At 50.3% G+C, this 26,272-nt stretch overlaps 1 protein-coding gene across 4 annotated transcripts; it reads left to right on the top strand.

Moving 5' to 3' along the window:
* Nucleotides 1-99: 99 nt before the first annotated feature.
* On the top strand, nt 100-26,272 carry XPO5 (exportin 5). Of its 4 annotated transcripts, none has more exons than XM_084285396.1 (33): nt 100-238; nt 792-913; nt 1,547-1,619; nt 2,182-2,319; nt 2,626-2,808; nt 3,721-3,762; nt 4,611-4,637; nt 4,833-5,018; nt 5,256-5,332; nt 5,763-5,862; nt 6,924-7,007; nt 7,424-7,549; nt 7,669-7,759; nt 9,053-9,181; nt 9,445-9,560; nt 10,510-10,665; nt 11,084-11,125; nt 11,726-11,815; nt 13,157-13,356; nt 13,939-14,038; nt 14,918-15,099; nt 19,682-19,782; nt 20,529-20,625; nt 21,043-21,179; nt 21,300-21,397; nt 21,941-21,987; nt 22,333-22,427; nt 23,224-23,286; nt 23,619-23,701; nt 23,846-23,953; nt 24,121-24,258; nt 24,371-24,535; nt 24,672-26,272. In XM_084285396.1, exons 1-33 carry the CDS (start codon nt 134-136, stop codon nt 24,810-24,812), a joined length of 3,642 nt encoding a protein of 1,213 aa, XP_084141522.1. In that variant the 5' UTR covers nt 100-133; the 3' UTR covers nt 24,813-26,272. The 4 variants fall into 4 exon arrangements, with proteins under 4 accessions (XP_084141522.1, XP_084141521.1, XP_084141524.1 ...); XM_084285395.1 differs by having other exon boundaries at nt 11,708-11,815; XM_084285398.1 differs by lacking the exon at nt 3,721-3,762.

The following is a 26,272-nucleotide window of genomic DNA, read 5'->3' as shown; positions in this document are numbered from 1 at the left end:
GCGGGGCACGCCGGGACTTGTAGTCCCAACAGCACTCCCTCACGCACACCTTCCTCGCCGCGCATGCGCAGGGCGCCTCCCCCCCCCCCCGCACGCCGGCGGCCGGTGGCGAGGGGCCGGCGCCGCCATCATCATGTCGGCCGAGCAGGTGAGCGGGCTGTGTGAGCAGCTGGTCAAGGCCGTCACCGTGATCATGGACCCGGCCTCCACGCAGCGGTACCGCCTGGAGGCGCTCAAGGTACGCGGGGCCCTGTCCCCGTCCTCCCCCCGGCCACGCGGGCTCCCGCAGCGGGCCGCTAGGGAGGCGGGGAGGGGCGCTGAGGCGATGAGGGGGGCGCTGAGGGGCTGAGGGGGGCGCTGAGGCGATGAGGGGGGCTATGGAGGGCTCTGAGGTGCTGAGGGGGGCTCTAAGGTGCTGAGGGGGGAATCTGAGGGGGGCTATGAGGGGCTCTGAGGTGCTGGAAGGGGGCTCTGAGGGACTGGGAGGGCGCTGGGGGGGGTTCTGAGGGGCCGAGGGGGGCTCTGAGGGGCTATGGGCGGCTCTGAGGTGCTGAGGGGGGACTATGGAAGGCTCTGAGGTGCTATGGGGAGGTTCTGAGGGGCTGAGGGGAGGCTGCGAGGTGCTGAGGGGGAGGCTCTGAGGGGCTGGGGGGGGGGCTCTGAGGGGCTATGGGGAGGCTCTGAGGTGCTGAGGGGGTCAGCGGGGTTCCCACCGGAGGCTGATCGGCTCCATGGTGAGGTGAGCGGCCCCGCTGAGCGCCCGCCGCGTGTCTGTCGCTGTCCCCGAGCAGTTCTGTGAGGAGTTCAAGGAGAAGTGTCCCATCTGCGTGCCCTGCGGGCTGAAGCTGGCCGAGAAGACGCAGACGGCCATCGTCCGGCACTTTGGCTTGCAGATCCTGGAGCATGTGGTCAAGTAAGGGTGCTCCACCAGGGCTGGGGGCCAGCATGCTTCCAGCCAGCCACCGGTCCTTGCTCTACTCCCCTTTGGTTCCTCCTAGCTCCAGGCAGAGGTTTCAGCACACACAGAGCCTGTCCTGCAGCAGGGGATGGCTGCTGGCACTCTTGCCATTCCTTGTCCTCCTTCTTTCTCCTCTAAGGAGAAACAGGCTTTTGGGCAGGTTGGGAGGGTTAATTCACCACGCTCTGAGCCACGTTGACACTGCAAGACGTAAACAAGCATGCAGGGTTACCAGTAGGTCCCTTGCAGTGCTCTCTGTCATTACTCACACACTAACAAAGAGGCTTTGTATTAGTTCAGTTCTGAGATTCCTCTCTGTCGCCTCTACAGACCTGATGCTTTGTGCTTTTGCTGCTGCTTCTCATGTCTGTTGACCTCAGCAGTGCACGCCCGTTTGCCAGCTGCAGTTTTAACTCAGCCTTTTCGTTAAGCGATTGGGCAGTGGCAGGGACGTTGGGCTCCAGTGTCTCGTTCTACCTAGTTTAGATAAAGAACTGGTGGTCCAGTGAGAGTCGAGTCAGAGATCTTCATAAATATTTTGACTTGGTGTCCTTTCTTTTCTCTTTTCTTTCTAACTCTTGTGAACAGGTTCCGCTGGAACAATATGCCTCGCCTGGAAAAGGTTTATCTAAAGAACAATGTCATGGGCCTCATATCCAACGTAAGTACCTTCCAGTCTCTGAAGCGTGATTCTTTCACTTGGAGATAGAAAGTGGGAGCAAAAAGGTGGAAAGACTCCAGTTAATTAGCACAGAGGACCTGAACTCAAGTCTGGATTTCGTTCCCCTCTTGCTGTGCATCCCTGGTTGTTGTGGTGTTGTCATCTCACGGGGCAGGAGGCTGTGAGGCTTCTATGAGTTACTTTTGCTTTCATAGAAGGACCTTCAGTAAATACAAAAGTTTTATCTTTGCAAGAACACTAAAGCCGTTATCTTAGTCGTGTTTACTTCACAGTTGTGGTTGTTGTCATGGCTGGGTGAGTTCCCTTTGAGGAAAATAGTTTGGGTTCCTAGAGTTCACCAGCTGTGGATGCTTGGGAGGGTAGAAGTGCTTCTCAGGGTAGCTGAGATGTGGAGTTTCCCTATATTGATGTTCTCTGGTTTGGTGGTGTTCTTTTTATTATTTTTTTTTAGAATATTTGCAATCACTGTGCAATTCTGTGACAGAATTACAATTGTCTGGTGCTTCCTTGCTTGTGTAACTGCGCCTCTCTCCTCTCGCAGGGAACTCAAAGTATTCTAGAGGAGGAGAGTCACATTAAGGACGTTTTGTCTCGCATCGTGGTGGAGATGATCAAGCGTGAGTGGCCTCAGCACTGGCCTGACATGCTGAAGGAGCTGGATACCCTCTCCAAGCAAGGGGTATGAACCACACCTGTCTGTTCTCTTCCACTTGCTGGTAGGGTGGGTTTCAGTCTTCCACGATTCTGAGGAAAGCCTAACTCACCGTCAGGTGAGACAGGTTGATGACACACTCAAAAAGTACCCGCAAGAGTCAGTTATTCTAGGAGATGGTTTTAGCAGAGAGGGAGCCCTTCTTCTGTTTTCTTTTCCCAAAATGTGTCTCGTGCCTTCATGTATGATTACTTTCTGCATCTCTGAGCTTATCTGTAGGGATTTTAACATTTCAGCCGTGCTCATGGAGTCTGTTTCATTTTGGGACGTTAGGAAACTCAGACAGAGCTGGTGATGTTCATCCTCCTACGTCTGGCAGAGGACGTGGTGACTTTCCAAACGCTGCCCACCCAGCGGCGCCGAGATATCCAGCAAACCCTCACCCAGAACATGGAGAAGATCTTCAGCTTCCTGCTCACTGCCCTGCAGCAGAACGTCAACAAGTACAGGCGCATGGTAAGCGGCTCCTTTCGTCAGGTTGACTCGCTGCTCGGAGGCGTTTAGGAACTGGCATGCAACTCGCACGGCTTGGGAAGCAGGGGCAGAAACGGTCTGAACCCCGTTGCTGGAGGTGTGGGGCAGGGATCTGCTGTGACAGGGCTGACAGGTTTAGCACTGAGAGTTTGGATTTGGAGTGTAAATGGCTCGAGTGGACGCGTGCCTCGTGAGCGCTGCTGGAATGCTCAGCTGGCTGACACCAGATTGGGGTAGGCATTGTAACAGGCAGTGGTCAAGTGACGTCGCCCCAGGCTCAGCTCTGCTGTTGTTTGCTGCAGTCGTGTTTGTGTTGACGCACACATTGCATCTGGGCCTCTCTGGTCCTTTTCTCCTAGAGCTCAGGGCAAGAGGCCCTTCTCTGCCAAGGTGTGGTGAGGAATGCTCTTCCTTTTCGCAAAAAGAGATTTTTTTTCCTGAGTTCTTGCCTACTGTCAGAGGTGTGCAGCTTGGTCAAGATGGAATAGTGTAGGCAAATGTCTGCCCCCGTCTGTGCTTGTCAGAAGGAAGTGGATTTGAGAGAGTGAAGCAGAATTCAGAAACCAATGTAGAAATAAGTTGCTCAGGTGTATCTCTTGTCCTTTTTTTTCCCTGTGAATTGAAATCCAGAGTTACACTAAAAGCAAAACTGGGATGAAATGAAAAAAACACGCCTTACCTGACTTCTGTTCCTTTTCCTAATAAACCGATCCACTGAACAACCTCTCCTGCAGAGCAGACAGTTCTCTGCGTAGGTCATGGTGGTGGGTGGGAAGCCCTGGTGCGTTTCGTAGTCTGGTTGAAATGCATTTCCAGGTAAGGTTTGAATTGCAGTGCTTGAGGTTCTGAAGTGTGGCTGCTTCTGCTAACGGTGGCATCTTTCTGATTGGCAAGGTTGGAGCACCCCAGGAACAAGAAGCCCTCACCACTCCACAGGTTAGCAGATCTTTGGGATGTTTGTGCGCAGGGAAATGCTGAGGGTTGGGTGCACACCGAGACTGGGGGAGATGATGGACAGTTCCCCAGGACCTGTTGATGGACAGTTCCCCAGTGCTTTTAAGTATGTAGTTGTGCTCAGTTGTTAAACATTTGGGACCCAAACAGATTAACTGAAAGTAACTGCACTGAATACATCAGCAGACAGTTTCCAAACCCAAACCTTGCAGTGGAAAGAAATGCTTCTGGTGTCTTTGCATCTGCAAAACAAATAACACTTGCCCTCTCTGAGAGCCTCAAACTGTGTGTCAGGGAAAAAGATGGTGCAAGCGGTGCCTTGTGAAGTGTTTGCAACTGTGAGTCAGGCTGTAAGCTCTTGCCCCAGCGCTCTCTCCAGCTGCCATTCTAACCACAGAGAAATTACTTAACATTTTCACATGTGAATCTCGGTAGATAAAAGCCACCAGCATCTTTCAGAGACTGACTCTTGGGTGTAAGACACTCTAAAAAGGTCAAAAGCTTCTTTCCTGGAAGCTGCCAGGAAGCACTGAGATGCCTTTCCTTCTTGTCCGCTGTCTGCCTGCTGACTGGAGCGTCATCTTTTGGATGAGAAGGAAACAGTGGCTTAACCTGCAGCTGAAAGTCCTGCCGTCTCACTCTGCAGGCAGCGGTGGTTCTGATGGCTGTAGCAGTGGCTTGAGCAGGAGACGGCTGCAGCCTCTTTCACTAGGGAGCTGTTCCGTGGAGCTTCTTCTGGCTGCGTTCTCAAGAATGAGCCTGTCCAGCAGCGGCTGGGAGTAAGCTCGTGCTGTCGCTGCTCACTCACCATTCCTTCTTTTCTTTTTCAGAAGACCGATCTGGCTCAGGAACCAAAGGTGAGTGGAGCTATGGAGGCATCAGTGCACCAGCCATTTGTAAAACCAAGGTTGCCTAGAAATGAGCCTCTCCCAGACTTTAGAGCCTGTTACCTGCAGATGGGTTTGTTCACTCATTATCCTAATCACCGAGAAGAGAGAAGTGGGAACCTGTGCTTCTCTTCGGTTCTGACTTCTTGCCTCCTCTATTCGCAGGCCCAGGCAAACTGCCGCGTGGGGATAGCAGCACTCAACACGCTGGCTGGCTACATCGACTGGGTGGCCCTGAGCCACATCACGGCGGACAACTGCAAGCTCTTGGAGATGTTGTGTCTGCTCCTAAATGAGCCTGAGCTCCAAATAGGAGCAGCGGAGTGTCTCCTGATTGCCGTCAGCAGGAAAGTAAGTTCTTTCTCAGCCACCCTGAGTCCTCTTTGTTTTCCTTCTATTCTCCTATGTAATTCTTCAGACCGAACAATGGTATCTTTACTCTTTTATTTAAGGCAACAACGTTCGAATGTGACTGCTTTGTGTTAGTGACATTTATAGTGAATGTCGTGCCAGCACAACACATTCCTACTTGCAGGTGGGAATAAGTAGTAGTGTCTAATCGAGGCATTTGGCTTTTCTTCTACACAGGGGAAGCTGGAGGATCGGAAACCTCTGATGGTGTTGTTTGGAGATGTTGCCATGCACTACATTCTCTCCGCTGCCCAGTGAGTACCACCTTGCTGCTGTCGTTTCACATAAAGCTGCATAGCAATGGCTTTCTGTAAGTAATTTATCAAAAAAAAAAAACAGTGCTGCTCAGCTGCAGAAAGCTGGTTAGGAGAGAAAAAAACACAACCTTTTTTTTCCTAAACCTGAAAAACTGCATTTTTTTTTTTCAGATTCCATATTTAAAGGACAAAGTGTGATAAATATCAGCTTCCCCAGCTTTCTCTTTTAAACTAAAACTGATGAGGGGGGACTCTGAAATAAACTATTTTAGAGGTTTTAAATGCCAGTAAAGTATTGGTTTTTGATAGAAGGAAAGAAAATGTCACTGTGAAAGAACCTAATTGCTCTAGTGTTCTCTTTGTCTACAAGATAGTTACAGCATGAGTAACTGTTTTTATTTTTGTTTTCCATTCCCTTCACACCCAGGACAGCAGATGGAGAAGGTCTGGTGGAGAAACACTATGTTTTCTTGAAGAGACTTTGCCAAGTTTTGTGTGCGTTGGGCAGCCAGCTGTGTGCATTGCTAGTAAGTCTCTACTAATACCAGCAGCAGTCTTGGCAAGGCTAGCTTCTAGGGTTGGGGGTGAGATAACCCTGATCTGACGTGAGAACAGGGTTCTGTCTGCACGGTTGGCAGCCCTAAGGTTCTCCACACATTTGGAAAAGGCAGAAACCACTCTGCTTGCAGGTAGGATAACTGTATCCTGCCAAGTCATAGGAACATAGAATGAAGAGACCCTGCCTGATTTCAGGCCTCTGCTGTCATTGAGAGTCATTTCCAATAACCTCTGTAATCTACTGAAAATTGTTTCAGTTTCTTGCTGCCTATTACTACAGGAAACCTGTTTGAGGCAATTACTAATGTGGGAAGCTTTTTAAATTTCACCGCTAAAAATATCTAAAAGATATATGTTTGTAACATACATACATAGCATCAGAGATGTTCTCGAAGAGTATACCTCTTTGTTCTTCTGCCAACATTCTCTCAAGAAACAAGAAACTGTTTTCTGTTCCTGCTGTTGATCTTTTTAACACTGTTTTTGTCGACATTGAGATGAAAGAGCACACATGCTTTGGATGCGGTGCTGACTGCTGAATTCCCACTCCCTTCATTCAGCACAGTGCTTCTACAGCAAGGAAGGCAGGCTTGCTGAGAGACACTGTTCGTGAGGAGACTGAGGCAGCCAGCCTGTGTAAAGTGATAGAGCAGAGTAAATTCTCACAGGCAGGGAAGGAACAAAAAAAATCTTTGATAATTTATCCCTTACAAGAATAGGCAGCAAAGGGTGAGTTATTACTTCCAGTGACAGGGACTTCACTTGGTGTTAGGCACTGGGAGTTGTTAGTCCATAACGAAGTAATGAGGTCGGGATTTGAGTCCAGCACCCCCAGGCTGGTCAGCAGAACTTGCTGCTCCTTAGGCTGCTGGTTTCAGAAAAACTCACTGATGTTCCGTGGTTTTGTCTCTGCTCCTTCACAGCCCGTGGCCTTGGATGTAAGTTCTGCTTTACCCAAAGACATGGCACTTGTGAACCCAGCATGACACGCGTTCAGTATTTTGTCTGAAATTCTTTGTCTTCCTTGCAGGGCTCAGATTCTGATGTGGAAACACCCGCCAACTTTGGAAAATACCTTGACTCATTTTTAGCCTTCACAACCCACCCCAGCCAGGTATGTAGGGGGCTGAAAGTCTTGTGTAGGTCTCTGTAAGAATGTGTGAATGCACAATTAAACTACCCTATAGAAGACTGCAGAACTTCATCTGCCGAATATGGCTTTCCAGTCTCTCAGTTCAGCTGAAGACCTGGAATACAGAGTGGATTCTCCTTCATTACCACCCCATTAGGAATGGTACCTGACACACAAAAGTGTTAAGTACAGAATCTAATGCAGAATTTGCAACCAACCTATTATAGAGTTTTTTGACTTTCTGGAAGTTTAGGTTGAGCCTGCAGGGTGCCTTGGCCTCAGCTGAATAGTCAGTATAATCTGCTCTTACCTTCTAATTGCAACGCTGGAGGCTTAGCAGTGGAGATTCCAGTACTGAAATCCTTCTCTGTTCCCCTTTTCCCCCTTTTCCCCCCCAGTTTCTGCGATCTTCCACTCAGATCACGTGGGGAGCCCTTTTTCGGCACGAGGTTCTGTCTCGCGACCCCTTGTTGCTGGCGATGATCCCCAAGTACCTTCGTGCATCTATGACCAACCTCGTGAAGGTATGTGGAAATGATATTGCATTTTACTGTCTGCTCCTTCAGTCTCGCTTCCTTGAAGCTGGTGTTAGCTCTGACGGGCGACTTCTCTTCCTTCCTCATGTTGTCCACTCTGCCTCTAGGTGGGCTTTCCCTCTAAAGCAGACAGCCCCAGTTGTGAATACTCCCGCTTCGATTTTGACAGCGATGAGGACTTCAATGCCTTCTTCAACTGTAAGTCGCCCTCACCCCACATGGATGCTGTTGTGTGTGCCTTTCCTCTTACGTTCAGCTGCTGGCCGAGCTTGGAGACTGCCGTGTTGATTTGGCAGCTTCCAGTCACATCCTGATTCTTTCAGCCTTAATCCTGGAGCTGAATGAGTTTGTGGTTTTCCTGTGACAGCTCAGGCATTTCATTTTACTTTTTTGCTATCATACTTTACAATTATTTTGCATGCTGGCCAGGTGAGTGGTCAAGTAGCATTTGCTACCTAGTGTCAAAGAAAATAGCCCTCTTGATCACCTAGATGAGGAAATGAAATGGCCTGGAATCCTGCTCAGGCTAGGAGAGGAAAACAGCTTATGGAAGACTTCATATGTCATTCCAGAGAGTCTGTATTGGCCCTGCTAGGAAGCTTTTGGTTCAGTACCAACTGTGTGATTGAGCAATTAAAACAGCTGATCTTAATCATGATCTTATATCAGCAAGCAGGGAAACCTGGATTTTAATAATTTTATATTTGCTTTCTTTCTGTATTTTACTTTCTACAAATGAGGTTGGCTCTCACTGGCTGGTGTAGTTTGGTACTCGGTGGCTGAGAGGGTATTCTTAATAACTACTTGCTTTTTACTTTTACTTTTGAAGATTTTTGAAGATTTATTTTAAATGATGGATGTCGCATCTGTAATCAGTAGAGCTGTTTCTTTTCTGTGGTCATGTCCTGGAATATTTTGGAACAGATTAAATTCTTGTTTAGACTTTGCTTTTGTTCATATTTCTGGAAATGAAAACAAGGCTTGCTGGTTTGGTGTAGTGTTTTTTTTGGTTCCTTTTTTTTTTTTTTTTTTTCTAGCATTAGCTTCTCGGCCTGTCACTTAACTGGGTAAAGTTGAATAAACTGTAAAAAGTGTTCAGCTGTGGGAAGTGATAGTTACCTAATGCTGAGTTTTGTATCTCAGTATCTCAAGGTGCTTTGTAACAGCAAACATGTATAGTTTAAAGATTTTTTAAAATGAAAAACGGATGCTCAATTTTATTAAATCTCAGTTTAGAGTAATTTTAATAATTCATATTGCATTTTAATTGTTTTTACTTAACCCATCATTTTTTAGTCCATTTGTATCTCTTCCAAAAAAAAAATGTGCATCCTGTTATAGCTAGTTTACTCACTGAGATTAATACACAGCTGTTGCTGGAACAACAGTACAAAACATTCCCAGGTCTGCAAAGATGCAGGTGAGCTTTGCTGAGGGAGCAGCGTTTGTAGCATCAGCTCATTGCATGGCATCTGATTGTTTTTACTGCAGCTTTCCGAGCCCAGCAAGGGGAGGTGATGAGGATGGCTTGTCGTCTGGACCCTCGAACTGGCTTCCAAATGGCTGGTGAATGGCTGAAGTACCAGCTCACAGCTCCTGTTGATACCGGACCCATGAACTGTAAGTTATCTGAAAAAAAAAAAGATTTGGTTTGTAATTCAAGTCAAGATGGACTTGGTGCTCTACGAAGTCACGCTGAGGGCAGTCTTGCCTGCAGTGCTGAGTCTGGGCATACGGCCCCTCCTTTTCTTTTCCCTTCTGTGAGTTGTTTGTGACAAAAGTACTTGGGAGTGCTGAGATGTTGTGGCGTGGGAGCTTATCAGCCTGGTGCTGCGTGTGAGGGGAGGAGCGCGGTGAGAGCTCCAATGTTCTCTTCCTTTCAGCTAAGACGGGTGAAGGTCTCTGCTCCATCTTCTCCCCATCCTTTGTGCAGTGGGATGCCATGACCTTCTTCTCAGAGAGCGTCATCAGCCAGATGTTTCGAACCCTGGACAAAGACGTATGTGTACCAGATGCTCTTACCTGTTCTCCTGGTTTCTTTTGGGTTGATCTGTGTGTTTTTTCCAGCTGTGTTGTCCTTGAAAACTTGTAGTTACCATTCATCCCCATGCAAAGAAAAAAAACACAACACAGATTGTTTAGTGAGTGTTTCTCATGAGTACTGACCCTTCTTTAGGTGGAACCAGTCTCATATTGGCTTATTCTATCAGACATTTTTTGGTTCTGGATGGTAGGAGAGGTCACAGGAGAGTGCTCAGATGACGTGGTTTGACAGTGCCTTGCTAGAGCCCTGCTTAAGCAGAAATTTCCTACGTTTGTTTTTTTTACTCATCCTCATGATTTGACATGTTTTTTCTTCTCATTTTCTGTGCTTTTATCTGAGTGAGAAAGACCCATGCTCAGGGTGAGGGAGATCAGAAGATCTGATAAAATATTTCTCTGCTGTTTGTTCAACAGTAGGCAAATCAGGAGAGCATTTTTTCATCTCAGCCTCATGTAGACTGGCTTGATTTTTGTCCCATTAGGCTGCTCACACTAATTCTAATCACAGTAAAATAATGACATGGGTTGATGTAGTTGGTTAAGCATGCAGTCTGTTGGACAGTGAAAAGGAAAATTGGGATCCAAACAGAGAGAGGAAACTTGCCTTTCTCAGAGGCACAAGCAATAGTGGGGATTTCAGATTGACATGTAAGACTGCCTTGGCAGCAATGGCAATGCTGCTCTCAACCTCCCTCAGCAAGTGCACACAGCACGCAGGTAAGCTGAGGTCTCTACTGCTTTTCTTTCTGCTTTGAGATAAGCAGTCTTAAGCAGAGAAGCCTGATATCGTAGCAGCAGCAAGTCAGTCTAGCTCTAAGAGTTCTAGGCTGTGTGCTGCAGGCTGAAGTACTGAGCGTTGCCTCCTTTTTTTCTTTCCTCCTCCTTTCCCTTCCCTGTTCCTGTAGGAAATCCCGGTGAATGATGGCATAGATCTCCTGCAGCTTGTCCTTAATTTTGAAACCAAGGATCCTCTCATCCTGTCCTGTGTGCTCACCAATGTCTCTGCTCTCTTCCCGTTTGTCACTTACCGACCAGAATACCTACCACAAGTACTTTCCAAGGTAGGTGCTTGCAGGCCATGCGAAAATCAGGTAGGCTTTTTGTGGAGCAGGGCCCTTGTACTAAGCTGCAGTAGTTCATTCTTTCAACATTCCCATCAGGGAAAGACTGTCCTCCGTGTTAATGATGGGAAAACACTTCGAGTCTTGTTCAAGAAGAAACAGTGTCAAATAACACAAATTTTGCAGTTTCCAGCCTTAAATCTTAACCTTGAGTGTACTCTCTGGCCAGTGAGCACCATGTTTCATTTCAAGGCCTCTCTGTGCCTATGATTCATCTTTCAGCTTAGTCAGGTGTTAACTGACATTAATGAAATTGCACCAAAGTCTTATGATCTGTTCCTTGAGCTCAAAACACCTGTGACTGCTGGATATTAACAAATGACATGGGCTTTTGGATTTTTCCTCCCTTTTCTCACAGCTGTTTGCTTCAGTTACCTTTGAAGTTGTAGAAGAAAGCAAGGTACGTCTGAATTATTCTCTAATACTCTGTAACAGTTGGATCAAATTATGTTTTATTTATTTAAGAGCATGCTGAGTCCGAAGACTCTGCTGTATTAAGCTTTTCAAGTATAGCCCTGCTCCTGGAAAGAGCTGAGGAGTCTAAACATAACTGATCTCCTGATTGACAGAGCCTAACAGGCTTTGGCTCACACACGTAGAAGGCCACGGGCATCGTCTGAGGCCAGTGCACTTGGTCCCAAGCCTATGCTGGCCCTCCTGAGAGTGAAATATATTCATTAGCTGTGGGTAGTCTTCAGGGGTTGGTATCCGTGGCTGTGAGCAACGGCTGTAAAGCTGCCAGCTACACTTGGAGTCTTGATGTAGTCATTAAGATCCACAGCATCGCTCCGGGAGCACAGCTTGTCCAAGTGTGGGTTCCTTGGGTTGCTTTCCAGAGGAAATTGGTTGTTGCATGGCTGGTCGGGGCGTGTAATGTTGGGGGGTGTTTTGATGTGTACTCAACAGTGCAGAAAAGTGTATGTAATGCATTTGTCTCTTGATACCCTGCATTTGTCTGAACTTTCGTTTTGTTGTATTGAAGTTTGTTATGTCTGTCCAGGCTCCTAGAACTCGAGCAGTGAAAAATGTGCGAAGGCATGCATGCTCCTCAATCATAAAGATGTGTCGGGATTACCCTCAGCTTGTCCTGGTACGTAAATGCAGCTCTGTCACCAAGAGTCTTGTCTCAATTTCAGCTGGATTTTATGGGATCTTCAGTTTCCTTGGCTACAGCCTCTGTTTTTCTTCAAGGAAATGTTCCTCCTGCTCAAATGATGAAGTGGTTTTTATTTCCTTCATCCTGCCCCACCACCCCTTGCCACCCCCCAAAATTTTTTTATGACTGAAAAGCTGAATCGTAAAGCTATGAATTAAATCCAAAAGGGATGAGGAGGAGGAAACAAGCAGCGCTAGATTCATTTTGTGGGAATTGTTTGCTGATTTTCTGTTTCGCAACTTGTGGTAGTCTCAGTTGATTCCTTAGCTGAAGACGTTATCAGTGACTAATCTCCAGGCTCTCTTCTGTTACTTAAAAGAATGAAGGAGCAAGAGGAGACTATTTGTTTCTGGATTAGCTTGAGGAGACTGGAAAATACAGACATTCTTTACTTTTGAAATCCACAAGCTGATGTTCTGTTTGATTTTGCTGAATTAAGTGGGCTGCACACAGCATGAATGCCTCTTGAGCTCCTTTCTTTATTGGTGTTTATCTTAGGTGGCTCTAGAGTTAAAGAAGCACAAGAGGGAATTGCTAGTTTGTTTAAGCAGGGTTCTTGAGGATGCTGATTAAGGTAGTTTAGGGGTTCTAGTCTGCATTCTGCACCAGCTACCATGAGTTACTGGGTTTGTCTCTTTCCCTCTGTACTGACCCCTGAACTACATCTCCCAATGGCCAACCAAATACTCTCCCTGGAAGAGCCAAGGGCCTAGAGCTGCTCCCAAAATATATTGACGACTTTGCTGCAGCAAGTGATTTCTGATACTTACACAAAATTACAGGAAGACGTGGTTACACTGGAGTAGGTAGGGAAGAAAATCAACCATTTCCATGGAGATAGCGTTGACCATATGAATCATTGTTACCCTAGTTTGTGAGCAAAGATTGGAAGAGTCACTTAGCCAGAAGAGCAAGGTACTTTCTGTGGCTAAGTAAAAGGACCAGAACTATTTTGAGGTGTGACCCTACTGCAAGGGAAATGATTGCTTAGAAGAGAGAGGTGGCCTCTGCATGCTTCAGTCGTTTTGGAGACTAAAGTAAACTGGATGCTGAATGATGACAGAGGAGCAGGGAAGAAAAGAGGTGTTTTTTTAGACTGAACTTTCAGAGGAACTTGAGACTGAAAAGGAGATGGATATGTGGAAAAAAAACTTATAACATGCTTCTCCAGCTGTTTTGGATAGTGCAGTACACCCCAATTCCCACCCCTGTCCTCCCCAGTGGTTCTCTTCCACACCAAATGGTGACGCTCTTCCACTTGGATGTGTTTTCCAGCCCAACTTTGAGATGTTGTACAACCATGTAAAGCAGCTGCTCTCCAACGAGCTACTCCTGACCCAGATGGAGAAGTGTGCGCTGATGGAGGCCCTCGTCCTCATCAGCAACCAGTTCAAGGACTACGAGCGGCAGAAGGCTTTCCTGGAGGAGCTCATGGCCCCCGTTGCTGGCTTGTGGCTCTCCGCAGAGATGCAGAGGTACGGGCGCTGTTCCCTGCTTTGAGCTGGCCGTGTTGCAGAGGTGGTGGGAAGCCCAGCAGGGAGTGTACCAAAAAAGGGGGTGGGGTGGTGCCTGGTGACACCTGGGCTCTGGGCAGTTATTGTCATCATAGCTCTGCCATCCAGAAATTGACGACTCAAGTCTAAGTGCTGGTTGTTGAACCTTGCTAGGGAAGAGTTGTTTAACTCCTCCCCGTATGCTTAAAGCATTTGCAGAAAATGAGAAATGAAAGATCTTTGCTCATCTCCAGCAGGAGCTAGGGAGCTGAGCTGTTCCTGCAGCCCTGGACAGTTGGGCATGCATAAGAGTTTTCCCCAGCAATGCTGTCTAAGTGAGATTTAAACATCTTGGGTTCTTATGGCCCAAGAGGACTGAAGATGCTTGGAGAACATCCAGAACTCAGCTGTTTGGTTTTTTTTCATTCTCTCAAGTACAATGTGGAGTGCTAGCCAACCTCTCTAGCCTGTTCTGTATTTTTAAATGTTTATTGGCCAGTGTAAAGCTCTGCTCAAAGTACCCTGGTACAAATAATAATCCCCTGTGCTGTCTTTTGCTGCTAGAGTCCTCTCAGATCCTGAAGCCTTTATCTCCTACGTGGGTGCGGATAACAAAATTGCTGATCCAGTCTTGGAAGATCCCAGTGGCCTGAACCGCTCTAGAGTGAGTATCGTTACCAGGAGAGGCACAATCCCTAGAGAAAGAGGCCTCTCCTCCTTGCATCCTGCCTTTCTGTTGTGGTTACATACGAGATCTCTCTCGATGATCTATTTTTTTAGTGTGTGGATGAGTAGGTTTTTCTGATGGCAGAGTAACAGGCAGTTTTTGCCTCTCCAGTGAGCATGCAGGCCATGCAATATAGATTACTCAGCACAGTAAAGCACTCTGTTCCTTACTCTCTGTGTGGCAAAATTTGGTTTTGGAGAAGCCATTGGTTTACATGACTTCTGGAAATACAGCGTGCTGAGTTGTGCTTTTTGAGCCGGGCAACATGGAAAGCGTCGTGCTGAGACTGCAGCATGCAGTACAACTAAAATTCACCCGAGGACATTCATACTGTTAAAGTTGCTACTGAGATGTCTTCACTTCTGGACATGCTGCAAATGGAGCTGCTGTCACTAGGGCTGCAGAAGATGCTGAAATGCTCCACGGAGCTGTGCTTGTGATTTGATGCTAATGCTGTTTGACCGCTGTGCTATTGCCCATGTCCACATCCATCCCGGCGCGTGAAGGAGTTGAAGGACTGGTGGTGCTGAGCATTTTAGAGGGGAACCTGCCTGGTTACCTGAATACAAATTGGATTGTATCCGTTCATGTTTTGTCTAATAATGAGCCCTGCCATGGCTAAGGGTCCCTGAACATGATGGAAAGGAGCACGATTTTTTGCTGCGTTTTCTTGGTAACAAACCCACCAGAGTTTGCTCCTAGTTAGGCTCACTAGAGTCTTCCTTTTGAGATGGGATGATGACGGGTTTCTCTGGATACCTATTTATTCAGGCTGTGCTTTGGCTGAAAACACCCTGTTCCTCTCTCTTGCTGCAGATCAGCTTTTGTGTGTACACCATCCTGGGAGTTGTGAAGCGAGCTCGCTGGCCTGCCGCAATGGAAGAGGCGAAAGCTGGAGGATTCCTGGTTGGGTTCATGCCCAGTGGAACTCCGATCTACCGCAACCCCTGCACTGAGCAGGTCCTGAAGCTTTTTGACAACTTGCTCGCTCTCATAAGGTGGGTCGAGTTGCCTCAAAATCATTTCTGTTGCCTTAAGAGTCTCTGAAAGCTAAACCGTGATAAATTCAGCTTCCTGGTATGCTCGGAGCATGTTCCCCCAGCGAAGCCAGTGGGAACGCAGGCTGGTGCAGGTGCCCAAGTGCTGTTCCTGACTGTTCACAGTGGGGAATGGCACTGGGGAAACTGGAGCCTTCTGAACACCCCTTGGCCTGGCCTGCGAGTGTCCATCAAAGCCAATGGGAGCTTGGGCTGGGATTGCTTCCCCCACCTCCACTGCTATAAATCTGCCACACCGTTAATCGTTTCTCGACTAACATCTCTGCTCTGCCCTCAGCCCCCACCAGGCCACCTCTCCAGTCACCACCGGGGCAGTCCCAGCTCTCATCGCCTCCTGTTTGCCTTGTTCTCTTCAGTCTTAAATTAAGCTGGTTTTGCTGAACGTGACTGTCAGCTGCCTGAAGCGCTGCCTGCTGTCGGAGCCAGCGGATGCACACTCTCAGGCTCTTGCTACCCTGCTGTGCCTCTCTGCACATCCCTGGCGGCGTAGACATCTAGGGCAGCCAGAGGAGGGAGAAAAATCTGGTAGAAAAGGGGAATCCTGCATAACACTGTTCCTGCGCTTACAGATGAGGAGTTTATTTCAGGGTGACAGTGGAGTTTTGCCCTTTTACTCATGCTGTCCAGTCAGGTGTGTTTGGTAGTCACTGCTGAGCTCCAGGTTGTGCTGCTTCCAGTGAGAAGCTCCGTGCTGGGCTGGCAGGACAAGCACGCGCTGTCTTGGCCCGCTCTAGCACTGCTTCTCCTCTCAGAGCTCCGTGGGGCCCATCGGGTGGTTCTTCGGCCTGTGGTTATGGTTGTGGTGCAGGTGAGCTGTGCTCGAGGTGGTTTTGCCTTTCATCGTGAAGGAAATATCCGAGGGGTGAACTTTTGGGGCAGGTTGGGTAGAGTAGAGTTGTGCTCCTGCCAGAACTCGTGCGTTCTTAAAAACATCAGGCATCCCTCTTGCAACAAGCTTAGGAAACTATTGTCAGCCACTCTTTTCAGTCAAAATTCTACTGCAGTACCTGTAAAGAAGCAGAAAATCCGTGTCTGCTGTTTTTCTCTTCCAGGAAAATGCATAAGCAGTGTTCTAGTCTAGCACTTCCCCATCAGCATAAAGGAGGAGGCTCCCTTGCTGTTTTCTGTCATAACGCATCAGTGGTGTTCAGGCTTTTCCACTGCAAACTAAAGGCTTTGTAGGATTTTTCTGAGCACTTGGTAGTGTACATCAAGTGGCTTGTACTTCACTCTGAGGTATCTGCGCGTTTCTGAAGGCTGGGTGCTTCAACAAGAACCTACATCTGAGGCATGGAGAGAAGAGATCCTCCACTCAATTCCTTTCCTGGCAGCTGCTGGACACAGAGGCCTCTTTAAAGTGTAAATGCTGCTGATGCTTACGTCTTTGTGGAGAAGCTGGAGGTGGTGCTGTGGCAGTTCTGGTGCGTTCTTTGCTGGCTTTGAGCACCTTTTCCATGTGTTGCTTCCTCGGGCCCTCTAATACGGATTGCACGAGAGAACAGGGAACCTGTAGCGGCGTGTCTGCAGACAAGCAGAGATAGGAGGAGGAAAAAGCCGCTCGTGTGAGGACACCTTCAGCAACCTGGCTGTGCTGGGGATGGATGCTTCTCTTAGCTGCGTGCCAGCAGGCAGCCCTGCAGGGGCAAGCCAGGCCCGGCGTTGCTTTGTGCTTCTGCTCGAAGCAGATGTGGACGTCCTTCGCAGGTGGTGCTGGTTGCTGTGTGAGCAAATCTGCGAGCAGCAGCTGCACCGATCCCCCTGAGCAGCTGAACTGAACTCCCCGTCAGGCAGCAGTGTGCAAAAAAGGGCACTCGGCCAGCCGAGCAGCTGGGCGTGCTGCTCTCTGGGTCCTGTGTGGCATTTTTCTGCTGTGGTTTTGGGTGGAAACGGTGAAAGATGCGAAGCTGATGGGTCCTTGCCGAGATGAGGAGCTTATGGGAGTGCCCAGAGAGCCAAGCTGAATGAGAGGGAGCTCAAATGATAAGGAAAATCAGGGAGTTCTGAGCGGCAGAGGCAGCACGGTGTGTTCCCTGCCAGCCTATCTCTTTGTGCCTGGCCGCGTTTGTTTCAGGAGCTCTATTTACTAAACGATTTCAAGGTTGCTTTGCTAATCACTGCTTGCAGCTTTTTGAACGATGACTCTCCTGCTCTCTGCAGTACCTCCTTTCACCCAGCTGCTTCCTAGCTTCTTGCTAAAATGGTTCTCTCCTGGGTTTAAACCCCAAACAGCAATCTCCAGCCACCAATGTTACCTTGCCTCTAGATGAGGGCACTTCTGGAGCCAACAGCTAGCTGCATGGGCTGATTGGCACAGCACCTTTATTGTGTTCAGATTTGCTTGTGGCTTTTTTTTTTTTTTTTTATATATATATACAAACGGCCTGATCAGGCGCAGCAAAATACTTTGCACAGAGAAAGGCTTTTCTGGAACTGCTCTTGATGAGATGCTGACCTTGTCAAGGCATTAATGCTGGTGAAAGAGCTGCCGGGTAGGCATGGATGCTGTAGCATTTCCAGTGTAGGCAGCTCCAGGTCTGGGTCAAGACGCTTCAGGCATGGACTGTCCTAAAGGACTCATCTCCTGGCCTCCAAGCCCACACCTGTAGGCATCAGACACTCTTTCCAGCAGAGCTGTGACCCTTTTCTGAAAATATACTTCCTCGAGTATTATACCCTTTGCTTAAAGTATAAACGTCTCTCAATTTTTTTTTTTCCATGCTTTCTTGTTTGTGGGATGCCCAGGAGTGCTGCTCAGTGAGAGTCTCAGCTGGACCATGCCTAGGGACTAGACCTTCGTCATGTACAAGGGCTGCTGGATGCTTTTTTAACTCCCAGGGGGAGCAACTGAGATGTTGTCTCTCTGTTACCACTGAGACGTGGCTGAAATAGCGAGGGAGATTGGCCTGTGAGTGAATATTTGCCCTTCCAGCTGTCAAACTTGAGAAAATGCCTCGGGGACTCTGAAACAGCTAAGGACCGTGACCACAGCTTCAGGATGTGACTGTCTGACCCATCCTGCTGGGCTTAGAGCAGTGAGGTTTCAGGGCTCACCCCGCAACACCTTGGGTTTGCCTCACTGCCCTTCTGCATGGGGCAAAGCCAATGTTGGCCTGGAGCAGACGGGAGACGTATGAGAGGTGATTTTAAGTGAGGTTTCAGGGTAGCCTCAAGCAGAAACGCACAGTTCTGAGTCACTGGAACAGCATTAGCCAAACTTTTGGAAGCGGGGCTAAGCCATGGCCTCTCCTGAGAAAGTAAAACCAGCTTCTGTCCCCTTTGCGGAGCGCTGCATGCTTTGAGACCCAGCCCAGAGTGAGAGCGTGAGTGGCAAAGGAGTGATTTGTGCAGCTCTTCTGAGGCTTAAATACTTGCCTTCCTCACCTGCAGTGAGCGGGGAAGTATTGAACACGTGCAGAGAGAAACGGGAGAGTTGCTGCTTCAAAGCTAACGCAGGCAGCTGTCGCTGCATCGGGGTTGCCAGGATTGTGAACAGCCACCTTCCAAAAAAATGAACTAAATCCAAAAATAAATCATTAAGACATGAGTGAAAGCTGAGACTCTGGAGAACGTCCTGAGGTCTGTCTGCGCTCCCTTCCCCCAGCCATTCCCGTGTACCCCCCTGCTTTGGGAAACGCTGCTCTAGGGAGAGATACTGAGTTGCCCTTGATCACCTCTAGCAGCAGGTACAATGGCATTGCAGTTTTGGAGGAGGCTGCAGGATTTGTGCTGTGTGCAGCTGGCGACACCCAGAGTGGAGGTCTGAGGTCTCAAAGGAGAGAGGTAGGTGAGAGAGACACCCCCTGCCGAGCCCAGCTCTGAGCCTCAGGGCCCCGGCTAAGAGGAGGGGGCCCATTTTGGCCTGGATGGCAAGAGCCAGCCACCCGTGGCCGACTTGGTGTCCCTCTCGGAGAGCTGCCCGTGGCCTCCCGCTGCCGCGGAGCTGTTCCCAGCTGGACGCCTTGTCCAGGGGGCGCGGGTGTCCGCCACCAGCAACACCTGCAGCAGGCTGACGTTCTCCCCGCAGTCCCTCCCGTGCCGCCTGCCATTCCGGGGACTGTGACCCAGCCCTGGGGGGCAGTGTGTGTATTTTGGAGCTGAAGCAGCCCCTCCCTCCGCAGGGGCCTCAGGTGCCGAAGATCCTCCGAGATGACAGAATCCGTGTCTTGTCGGTTTTTTAAAAAAGACGCTCTCTGATCCCAAGCTGTTGCCAGCATCAGCTGGGGGAACTGCTGGGAGTTCTCACTGCCAGTGCTTGCGAGGGGTGGGGCGGACCGAAAGAAGTAGAAGGGGGCAGCCAGGAGATTCAGGACATGAGGTGGAATCACTCCATGTCTCTGTCGGGTGAGCTTCCCCCAATATTTTTGCAGGTGGGGAAGGGGGATCCCATGCACACGTGCTTGGTCTCACCTTCCTCATCGTCTGCCTCAGAGGAGCTGTTGACAAGCTGAAGGAGAGGATCCCACTGTCCAGGGCAAGAGGGGGCGAGCCACATGAATATAAACCAAGCACTCTTCTGTTTCAGGACTCACAACAATCTCTACATGCCAGAGATGGTGGCTAAGCTGGGGGAAACATTTGCAAAGGCTCTAGACATGCTGGAGGTGGAGAAGAATGCCATCCTAGGTAAGGAGCTGCTCTTGAGGAGCGTGCGGGCAGGGTCTTCAAAGCCGTATGAGGCAGTGGTCCACCGCCACCAGCCGTGGGAGCAAAGAGGGGCTGGAGAGCCAGCTTCCTCGCAGTATTTGCAGCTCAGCTCTGCTTTGAACCTGCTGAAATGAAGAAGCTAAAGAAGTCGCTTGTCTCAGACAGATCTACTTCTGTTTTTTCTGCATTAAATTAAAAATTAAAAACTGCAGGTTTTGCCTGAGCAAAAGACTTTGGGGAAGTTGCTTTGTCTTTCTTATCTCTGTTTTCTGTCTGTAAGCCGAGGAGATGCTTCCTTTATCTGTCTTCTGTGACCTATAAACTGTCTGTGCCCTGTGCACATGGAGCCCCAGGGCCTTGATCTCTTCTCTAAGCTTATTAATGGTGCAGTCCAGCAGTAAATAATACGTGTGCTGACAGAGATGAATAGAGGCCAGCAGGGACGGGCTGTTCGCTGAGCTGCAGGATGGTCAGCTTCGCTTCTGGGTGGGTTTGATAGCTCCATAAGTTCGGCTCTGGAGGAATGAGGGGGCTCTACCAGCCCTAGCATGAAACCTCTGCCTTGGTACCACCACTCTGAGCTTCCCTGACCTCTGCAGAGAGGCTCAGCTCTTCCTACGGGCTGCTTGTTGCCTTGCTGAGTGCTTCCAGGCCTGGCTGGGAACGTGCTCCGAGGGGTGTGCTGTGCTCTCCTTAATGTAACTGAAGTTTCTTCTTCCCCACAGGTCTCCCTCAGCCTCTGCTGGAGCTTTATGACTCTCCTGTTTACAAAACAGTCTTAGAAAGGATGCAGGGTTTCTTTTGTACCCTCTACGACAACTGGTAAGGGCACCAGATATCCCCCCACAGCCCTGCCTGGCGGGGCTGGAGCAGTGGGCTGGGGCTGGGGCTGACTTCCAGGCTTGGGCTTTTTGTAAAATGGGGATCCGCTTTTTAGCTCTTCCACAACAGGGTAGTCAGACTGGAGCACTTGGCCTAGTTTGTCTCTTTGCCCTTTTTAATTACTACTGACACATCAGTACTTGGAAGTGCATTTTACTGCTTAAATGCTTGATTTATGGACCCTCTCTCTGCAGTTATCCCAAAAAAAGACAGATACTATGCTAAAATTCATCTATAATATTTCTTTTAGTACATGGCAACTCTGTAATCTCAGTTTAATAGTTCTTGCAGCCTTTCCAGGTCGGATGCACAGTACCTGTTATCTGGCACAGTTCTAATTTTTATTTTTCCCTGCAGTTTCCACATCCTGGGGAATGCAGGCCCTTCCATGCAGCAGGATTTCTACACCGTCGAGGGTCTTGCCACCCAGCTCCTCAGCTCAGCTTTCATCAATCTCAACAACATTCCTGATTACAGGCTGCGTCCCATGCTCCGTATCCTTCCCTCGCTGTCTCGGGCCAGCTAGGGGGGGCTTCAAGCACGTCAGCTGAAAGCCTGGTGGCTTCCCAGCGTCGTTTTAAGTGTTGTGTCTCTTCCTTAAGTGCGCTGTGCAGGTGTGTTTGTGAAGCCCTTGGTACTCTCCTGCCCTCCAGAATACTACGAAACCCTTGTCTGCCCCATGCTGGGACCACTCTTCACCTACCTGCACATGGTAAGGAAACAGCTTGTTCTGGTCCTTCGCAGCCCAGGCTCCTTCTCGCAGCTGGCAGCAGTTTGTGAGAGCTTCTCTGTCTCTCCACAGCCAGCAGGGACGAGGGCAGAGCCTTGATACTAAACAATTTTTATGCTGTTGGGGCAGGGGGAGAGGGTTTTGATGTTCATTGAGCCCTGATTGTCCCACAGCACCCCTTGCTGTGAATTCAAACCTGTGATTGTCAGATCCTCAACCTTCAGCACTGAGAGTGTTTGAGGGGGACTTTTGCCTGTCCCCCCACAATTGTTCTGACAGCTCCCTTGGATTCCTCGAGCCAGTGCAGCCAGCGGTGTCTTTCTGGGTCTTTGGTGCATTTGGCAGCAGTTCCTGTCCCATTCCAACTGAGAGCTGTGTTTAAGGCTCCAATTTTGCTTCCTTAGGCAGCTGTTGCTGCTTGCGAGTGAGAGCAGCACCTGCAGCTCTTTGCAGTGTGTCCAGGATGGTTTTCAATCTTCTCTGGGGAAGGTTTTCAATCTTCTCTTTTGTCTTGGTCTTAAACAGAGGTTGTCTCAGAAATGGCAAGTGATCAACCAGCGAAGCATGCTCTGGTAAGCATCCCGTGATGAGTACTGGGGAAGGGGGAGCGGGTGCAGCTCTGGTCTTTTACGTGGCCCTTTGTTCATGAAACAGCCTGGTTGGTAGAGAGATGGAAAACGCTGGTGCTTCTGGGGCTCTGACTCGAGTCTGCAGCTCTCTGGTTTGCTCTCAGACTTGCTACCAGGTGGTGCAGGCGAGGAGGTTGCTGAACCTTACAACAACTGCACCTCGGTGCTCCCCACGGTGCTGGGGGAGCGGTGGGGTTAGTGGGGCCCAGGGCTAGCACGGTGACTGCCTGGGCAGAGGGGGTGCTGTTGGGCTCTGGCTCCCTTCCCACCAAAACCTGTTCTCCTCAGCGAGGACGATGCTGCAGATGACAACCCAGAGTCTCAGGAGATGCTTGAGGAGCAGCTGGTCAGGCTGCTGACCCGAGAAGTCATGGATCTCATCAGTAAGTGAAACCAAGCAAGCTCTGCCGGCGCGTGGGGGAGGTTTGCCCTGGGAAGGACTACGGGATTTCTAGCTTGCAGTAAAAACCAGCCTCCATGGCCAGTAGCAATTAATGTAATCCTACAAAGCCACGTGTGAGGCGGTTAACCCTGTCAACATCTCATCTAAAACCTAGTAAGAGATCGATTTAAAACCTTCAGAAAAAAAGGTTTGTTTGTTTGTTTTCATTTTGTTAGCAGTTAGGGCTCCGTGCTTCTGGCACCGTCCCCATAGGAGCCTTGTCCTCCTTTGGAAGCTGAGTCTAGAGCAGTTCTGTTGCAGACAGAAGGGACACGTCCCTTCCCACAAGCAGTCTCCCTTCTGTGTTCCCTTTCTCTAATGTTTTCTTCCTGCCAGTGTGGCTTTGAGCAGATAGGCTGGGAAAATTAACTCCACGTAGAGATTACAGGTCCTCAACCTCACATCTCCTTTCTTTGTCAGCCCTGTTGCCTTGAAATGCTGCTCTTTGTAGGTTTTAGGCTTCAAATGATTTTGCATGTTCTTAGTAATATGAAGCAGCCACCGTGCAGCAGGTTCCACCGTGGGAGGTGTTCCAGCCTTCCAGTTAGTGCAGCATTTGGCCTCTTATGTTGTGCCGTCAGATTCTTCAGATGCTGTGTGAGGAGAAAGGTCTAGGGAGAGAGCTGGGGGGAGCCTGAAGCAGCTCTGACCCCATCAGAGCATGCAGGATCATCTCTGCATGCTCTGAGCTAACATCCTGCCTGTTCTGCTCCTCTCACCTCCGATTGTTTTTGCAGCCGTTTGCTGTGTGTCTAAGAAAGGGGCTGAGCATAACTCTGCTGTTGCTGCGGACGGAGATGGTGAGTAACTGCCTGCCGTTGCCTTCCCACCCCTTTAGTGCATGCAAACACTTTTCCCATTCCTTAAAAGATGAGACCGGCCTGCTGCTGGCAGTTGTGCCCGAGTGGTGTCCGTTCGGTGCACAGCCTTCAGCCCCATGTGCCTGGGGGCCACAGAAAACCCCAGTCTCACCAAGGCGTGAATGTGCCGTGGGGTGTGATCCTTGTGGCACCAAGGGGAGGGCTGAGGAAAAGAGTGGGATGTGCAGTGCTCCTGAGAGCTCAGTCCTTGCTCTGTCTTCCTGAGTCCTCGGGAGGCCGTGTTTGCAGCCTTGCTTTTCTCTCCTCTGCAGACGATGAAGCCATGGCCACAGAGGTGGCTCCCCCTGCCAGCGCAGAGCTCACCGAGCTTGGGAAGTGCCTGACACAGCAGGAGGTAAGAGCCCCTGCCCTGACCGCCACCACCCTTTCTCTGTAAAATCTCCCAGAGCTGTCCTAGAATCCCACATGTCCCTTCTGGCTCGAATCACAGAGCTGGGAAACGGCTTCTGAGCGGTTTCCTTCTCCAACTCCTTTTCAGGACGTCTGCACTGCTCTGCTGGTCACTGCCTATACGTCCCTCTCCTGGAAAGACACCTTGTCCTGCCAAAGAACCACGACCCAGCTCTGCTGGCCGCTGCTCAAGCAGGTACACGCGGGAGGCAGAGGGGAGCGCTTCTGGCGGGATGAGGGGAGGAAGCAGCGAGAAGCACGGCTGCTTCGCCCCGGGAGCCCCCTCCTTCGGGGCGGCTGCGCTGCTGCAGAAAGGCAGTCGGCCCCCGGGGTCCTTGCGTGCTGACGGTGCCTCCCCCCCAGGTGCTTTCAGGGAACCTGCTGCCCGACGCCGTGTCCTGGTTCTTCACCGGCGTGCTGAAGGGCCTGCAGACGCACGGGCAGCACGACGGCTGCATGGCCGCGCTCGTCCACCTGGCCTTCCAGATCTACGAGGCCCTGGTGAGAAGCTGCTCGTTGTCGGGACTTGGGGGGGGAAGACAAATCCCAAACCCTTGGGACTCGGGTCGGGGCGGAGGAGCTAACAGCCCCCATCTATGCAATGCCCCCACAGCGCCCTCGCTACGCCGAGCTGAAGGCCGTGATGGAACAGATCCCCGACATCCAGAAGGACTCCTTGGAGCAGTTCGATTCCAAGCTGCTGAACCCAGCGCTGCAGAAGGTGGCAGACAAGCGCCGGAAGGATCACTTCAAGCGCCTCATCACGGGTTGCATTGGGGTAGGTGATGCCCCGGGGGAAACGAGCCCGTTTCCTTCTGTCCTGTGCCCCTGGGGTTTGTTTGAACGCAGCGGCGAAGGGGGTGCTGGCCACCCTGCAAAGGGTGGTTATGACTGATCCTCTTCGTCCCCTGCAGAAGCCCCTCGGGGAGCAGTTCCGCAAGGACGTGCATATCCGGAACCTGCCGTCTCTCTTCAAGAAGGTGAAGCCATCGCTGGAGACAGACGTGCTAGAAAACGAGGACGGAGAAGGTCTTAACACGCTCTTTGAGCCCTGAGCCCGGGATGCTGCAGCTGTCTCCTCTCCTCCCTTCTATTTTGTCTCTTCTCCTAGTAAGCACATTAGATTCTCCTTGTCATCGCCTCCATCAGCGTCCGTCTGAATAAAGCCCTCGCAGGCCCCGTCCTGTTCTCCTCCCAATGCTGGGATGGGGCCTGCGGTGGCGTCTGACCCACTCTGTTAGGCTTTCTCTTGTTCCTTCCCCTCCCCTCCGCTGGATGAGCACCTTCAGCCCTCGCATCTCCACCAGGCGTAGACTCTGCTGGGCGAAGCCCGGTCATCCTGCAGCCTCGGCTCACTCTCACTCCACTTCTCCATCTCTTGGGGTTTAGGAGCAGTGCCGCGTGCCAAGGGGGCTGCCCTCACCTCGCTCTGGGTGCTCGTGGCCAGGCTTTGCAGGGAAGGCACCGGGCACTCCCGTCACACCTACCACACGTGTCCCTAGTGGGACAAGTATTCTGATCACCCCGTTTCCAGCCGGGATGCTGAGAGCCTTGGGCTGAGGGCTGGGTGCCAGGAAGCCTCGCGGTGCTTTAGGATCTCCTCGAGCTCAGGCTTTCTAAGGTGCAGCTCCTCTCCAGGAGGCAGGTGCCACCACACCCATATATCCGGAGGTATGTGTGTGTATCTGATCATCCAGCGTGTTCTACCCAGAGCCAAAGGGAAGGCTTTTACCTTCTGCCAGCCTTTCTTGGCTCTCCCTCAGGGGGAGCAGGACAGATTTTATTTTTTTCTTACTTTTTTCTTTTTACCACACCCTGGTCATGGCCAGTGCAGGGTATACAAACCTGGACCAATAGCCGAAGCACCTGCAGCCCCACAGGGATCTCCTCCCCCCGGCGCTGGGGCAGGAGGCTGAGTTTTTCCCCAGCCTGCTCCTTCTCAGAGAACGGCAGCGGGGGGCAGACTGCAGTTTACAGGGAGGAGCCAGGCCAGAAAGTGGGGTTCAGACGAGGTGGGGCTCCTAGCAAACTCCACAAAGCTGGTTCTTACCTGACAAGCGGCTCCCTCACCCTACTCCCCGTGGCACAGGAGCTGGGAGGGGCTGCCCGGAGCCAGCTGGCAGCTTGGCCACAGAGCTGGAACAGGCACTGAGCCTGTTTGGGGTCGCTGCTTGGGCACACCAGGCAGAAGAGCTTGGGGCGGAAAGGGTGGGAGCACAGCAAGGCCGAGCAGGCCTTGGGAAGCTGCTCTCACCCTCCTGCCCCGCTGTTCCACCAGCACCCTCCACTTTCTTCCTGGCCTCAAGACTTTTTTAACCTCTGAGCTAACGTGGCTCCTGGCTCTAGCAAAGGCTGGGTGTATTTATTGTGTCGTTTTAACATTCTGTGACTTCATGCTAGACACAAGGGTTGTTTTTTTTTTTAAATGGTTTTTAGAACCTTTTTTTGTAGGAATGTTTAAATCCGAAGCCGTCTCTGAACTGGTTGTGTTACACCTCTGAATGTCAGTAAAGCT

Source organism: Netta rufina, assembly GCF_964035555.1.
Source record: "Netta rufina genome assembly, chromosome: 3".
Taxonomy (NCBI): domain Eukaryota; kingdom Metazoa; phylum Chordata; class Aves; order Anseriformes; family Anatidae; genus Netta; species Netta rufina.
The sequence above is the reverse complement of the archived record's forward strand: the minus strand, read 5'-3'. Positions and strand labels throughout refer to the sequence as shown.

Bases quoted from the DNA above. Each gene is read 5' to 3' on its own strand.
- XPO5 (XM_084285395.1), top strand. From the start codon at position 134: ATGTCGGCCGAGCAGGTGAGCGGGCTGTGTGAGCAGCTGGTCAAGGCC. The intron at 2,320-2,625 runs GTATGAACCACA...TTGGGACGTTAG, and splicing joins ATACCCTCTCCAAGCAAGGG to GAAACTCAGACAGAGCTGGT. The intron at 21,180-21,299 runs GTATCCTTCCCT...TGCGCTGTGCAG, and splicing joins CAGGCTGCGTCCCATGCTCC to GTGTGTTTGTGAAGCCCTTG.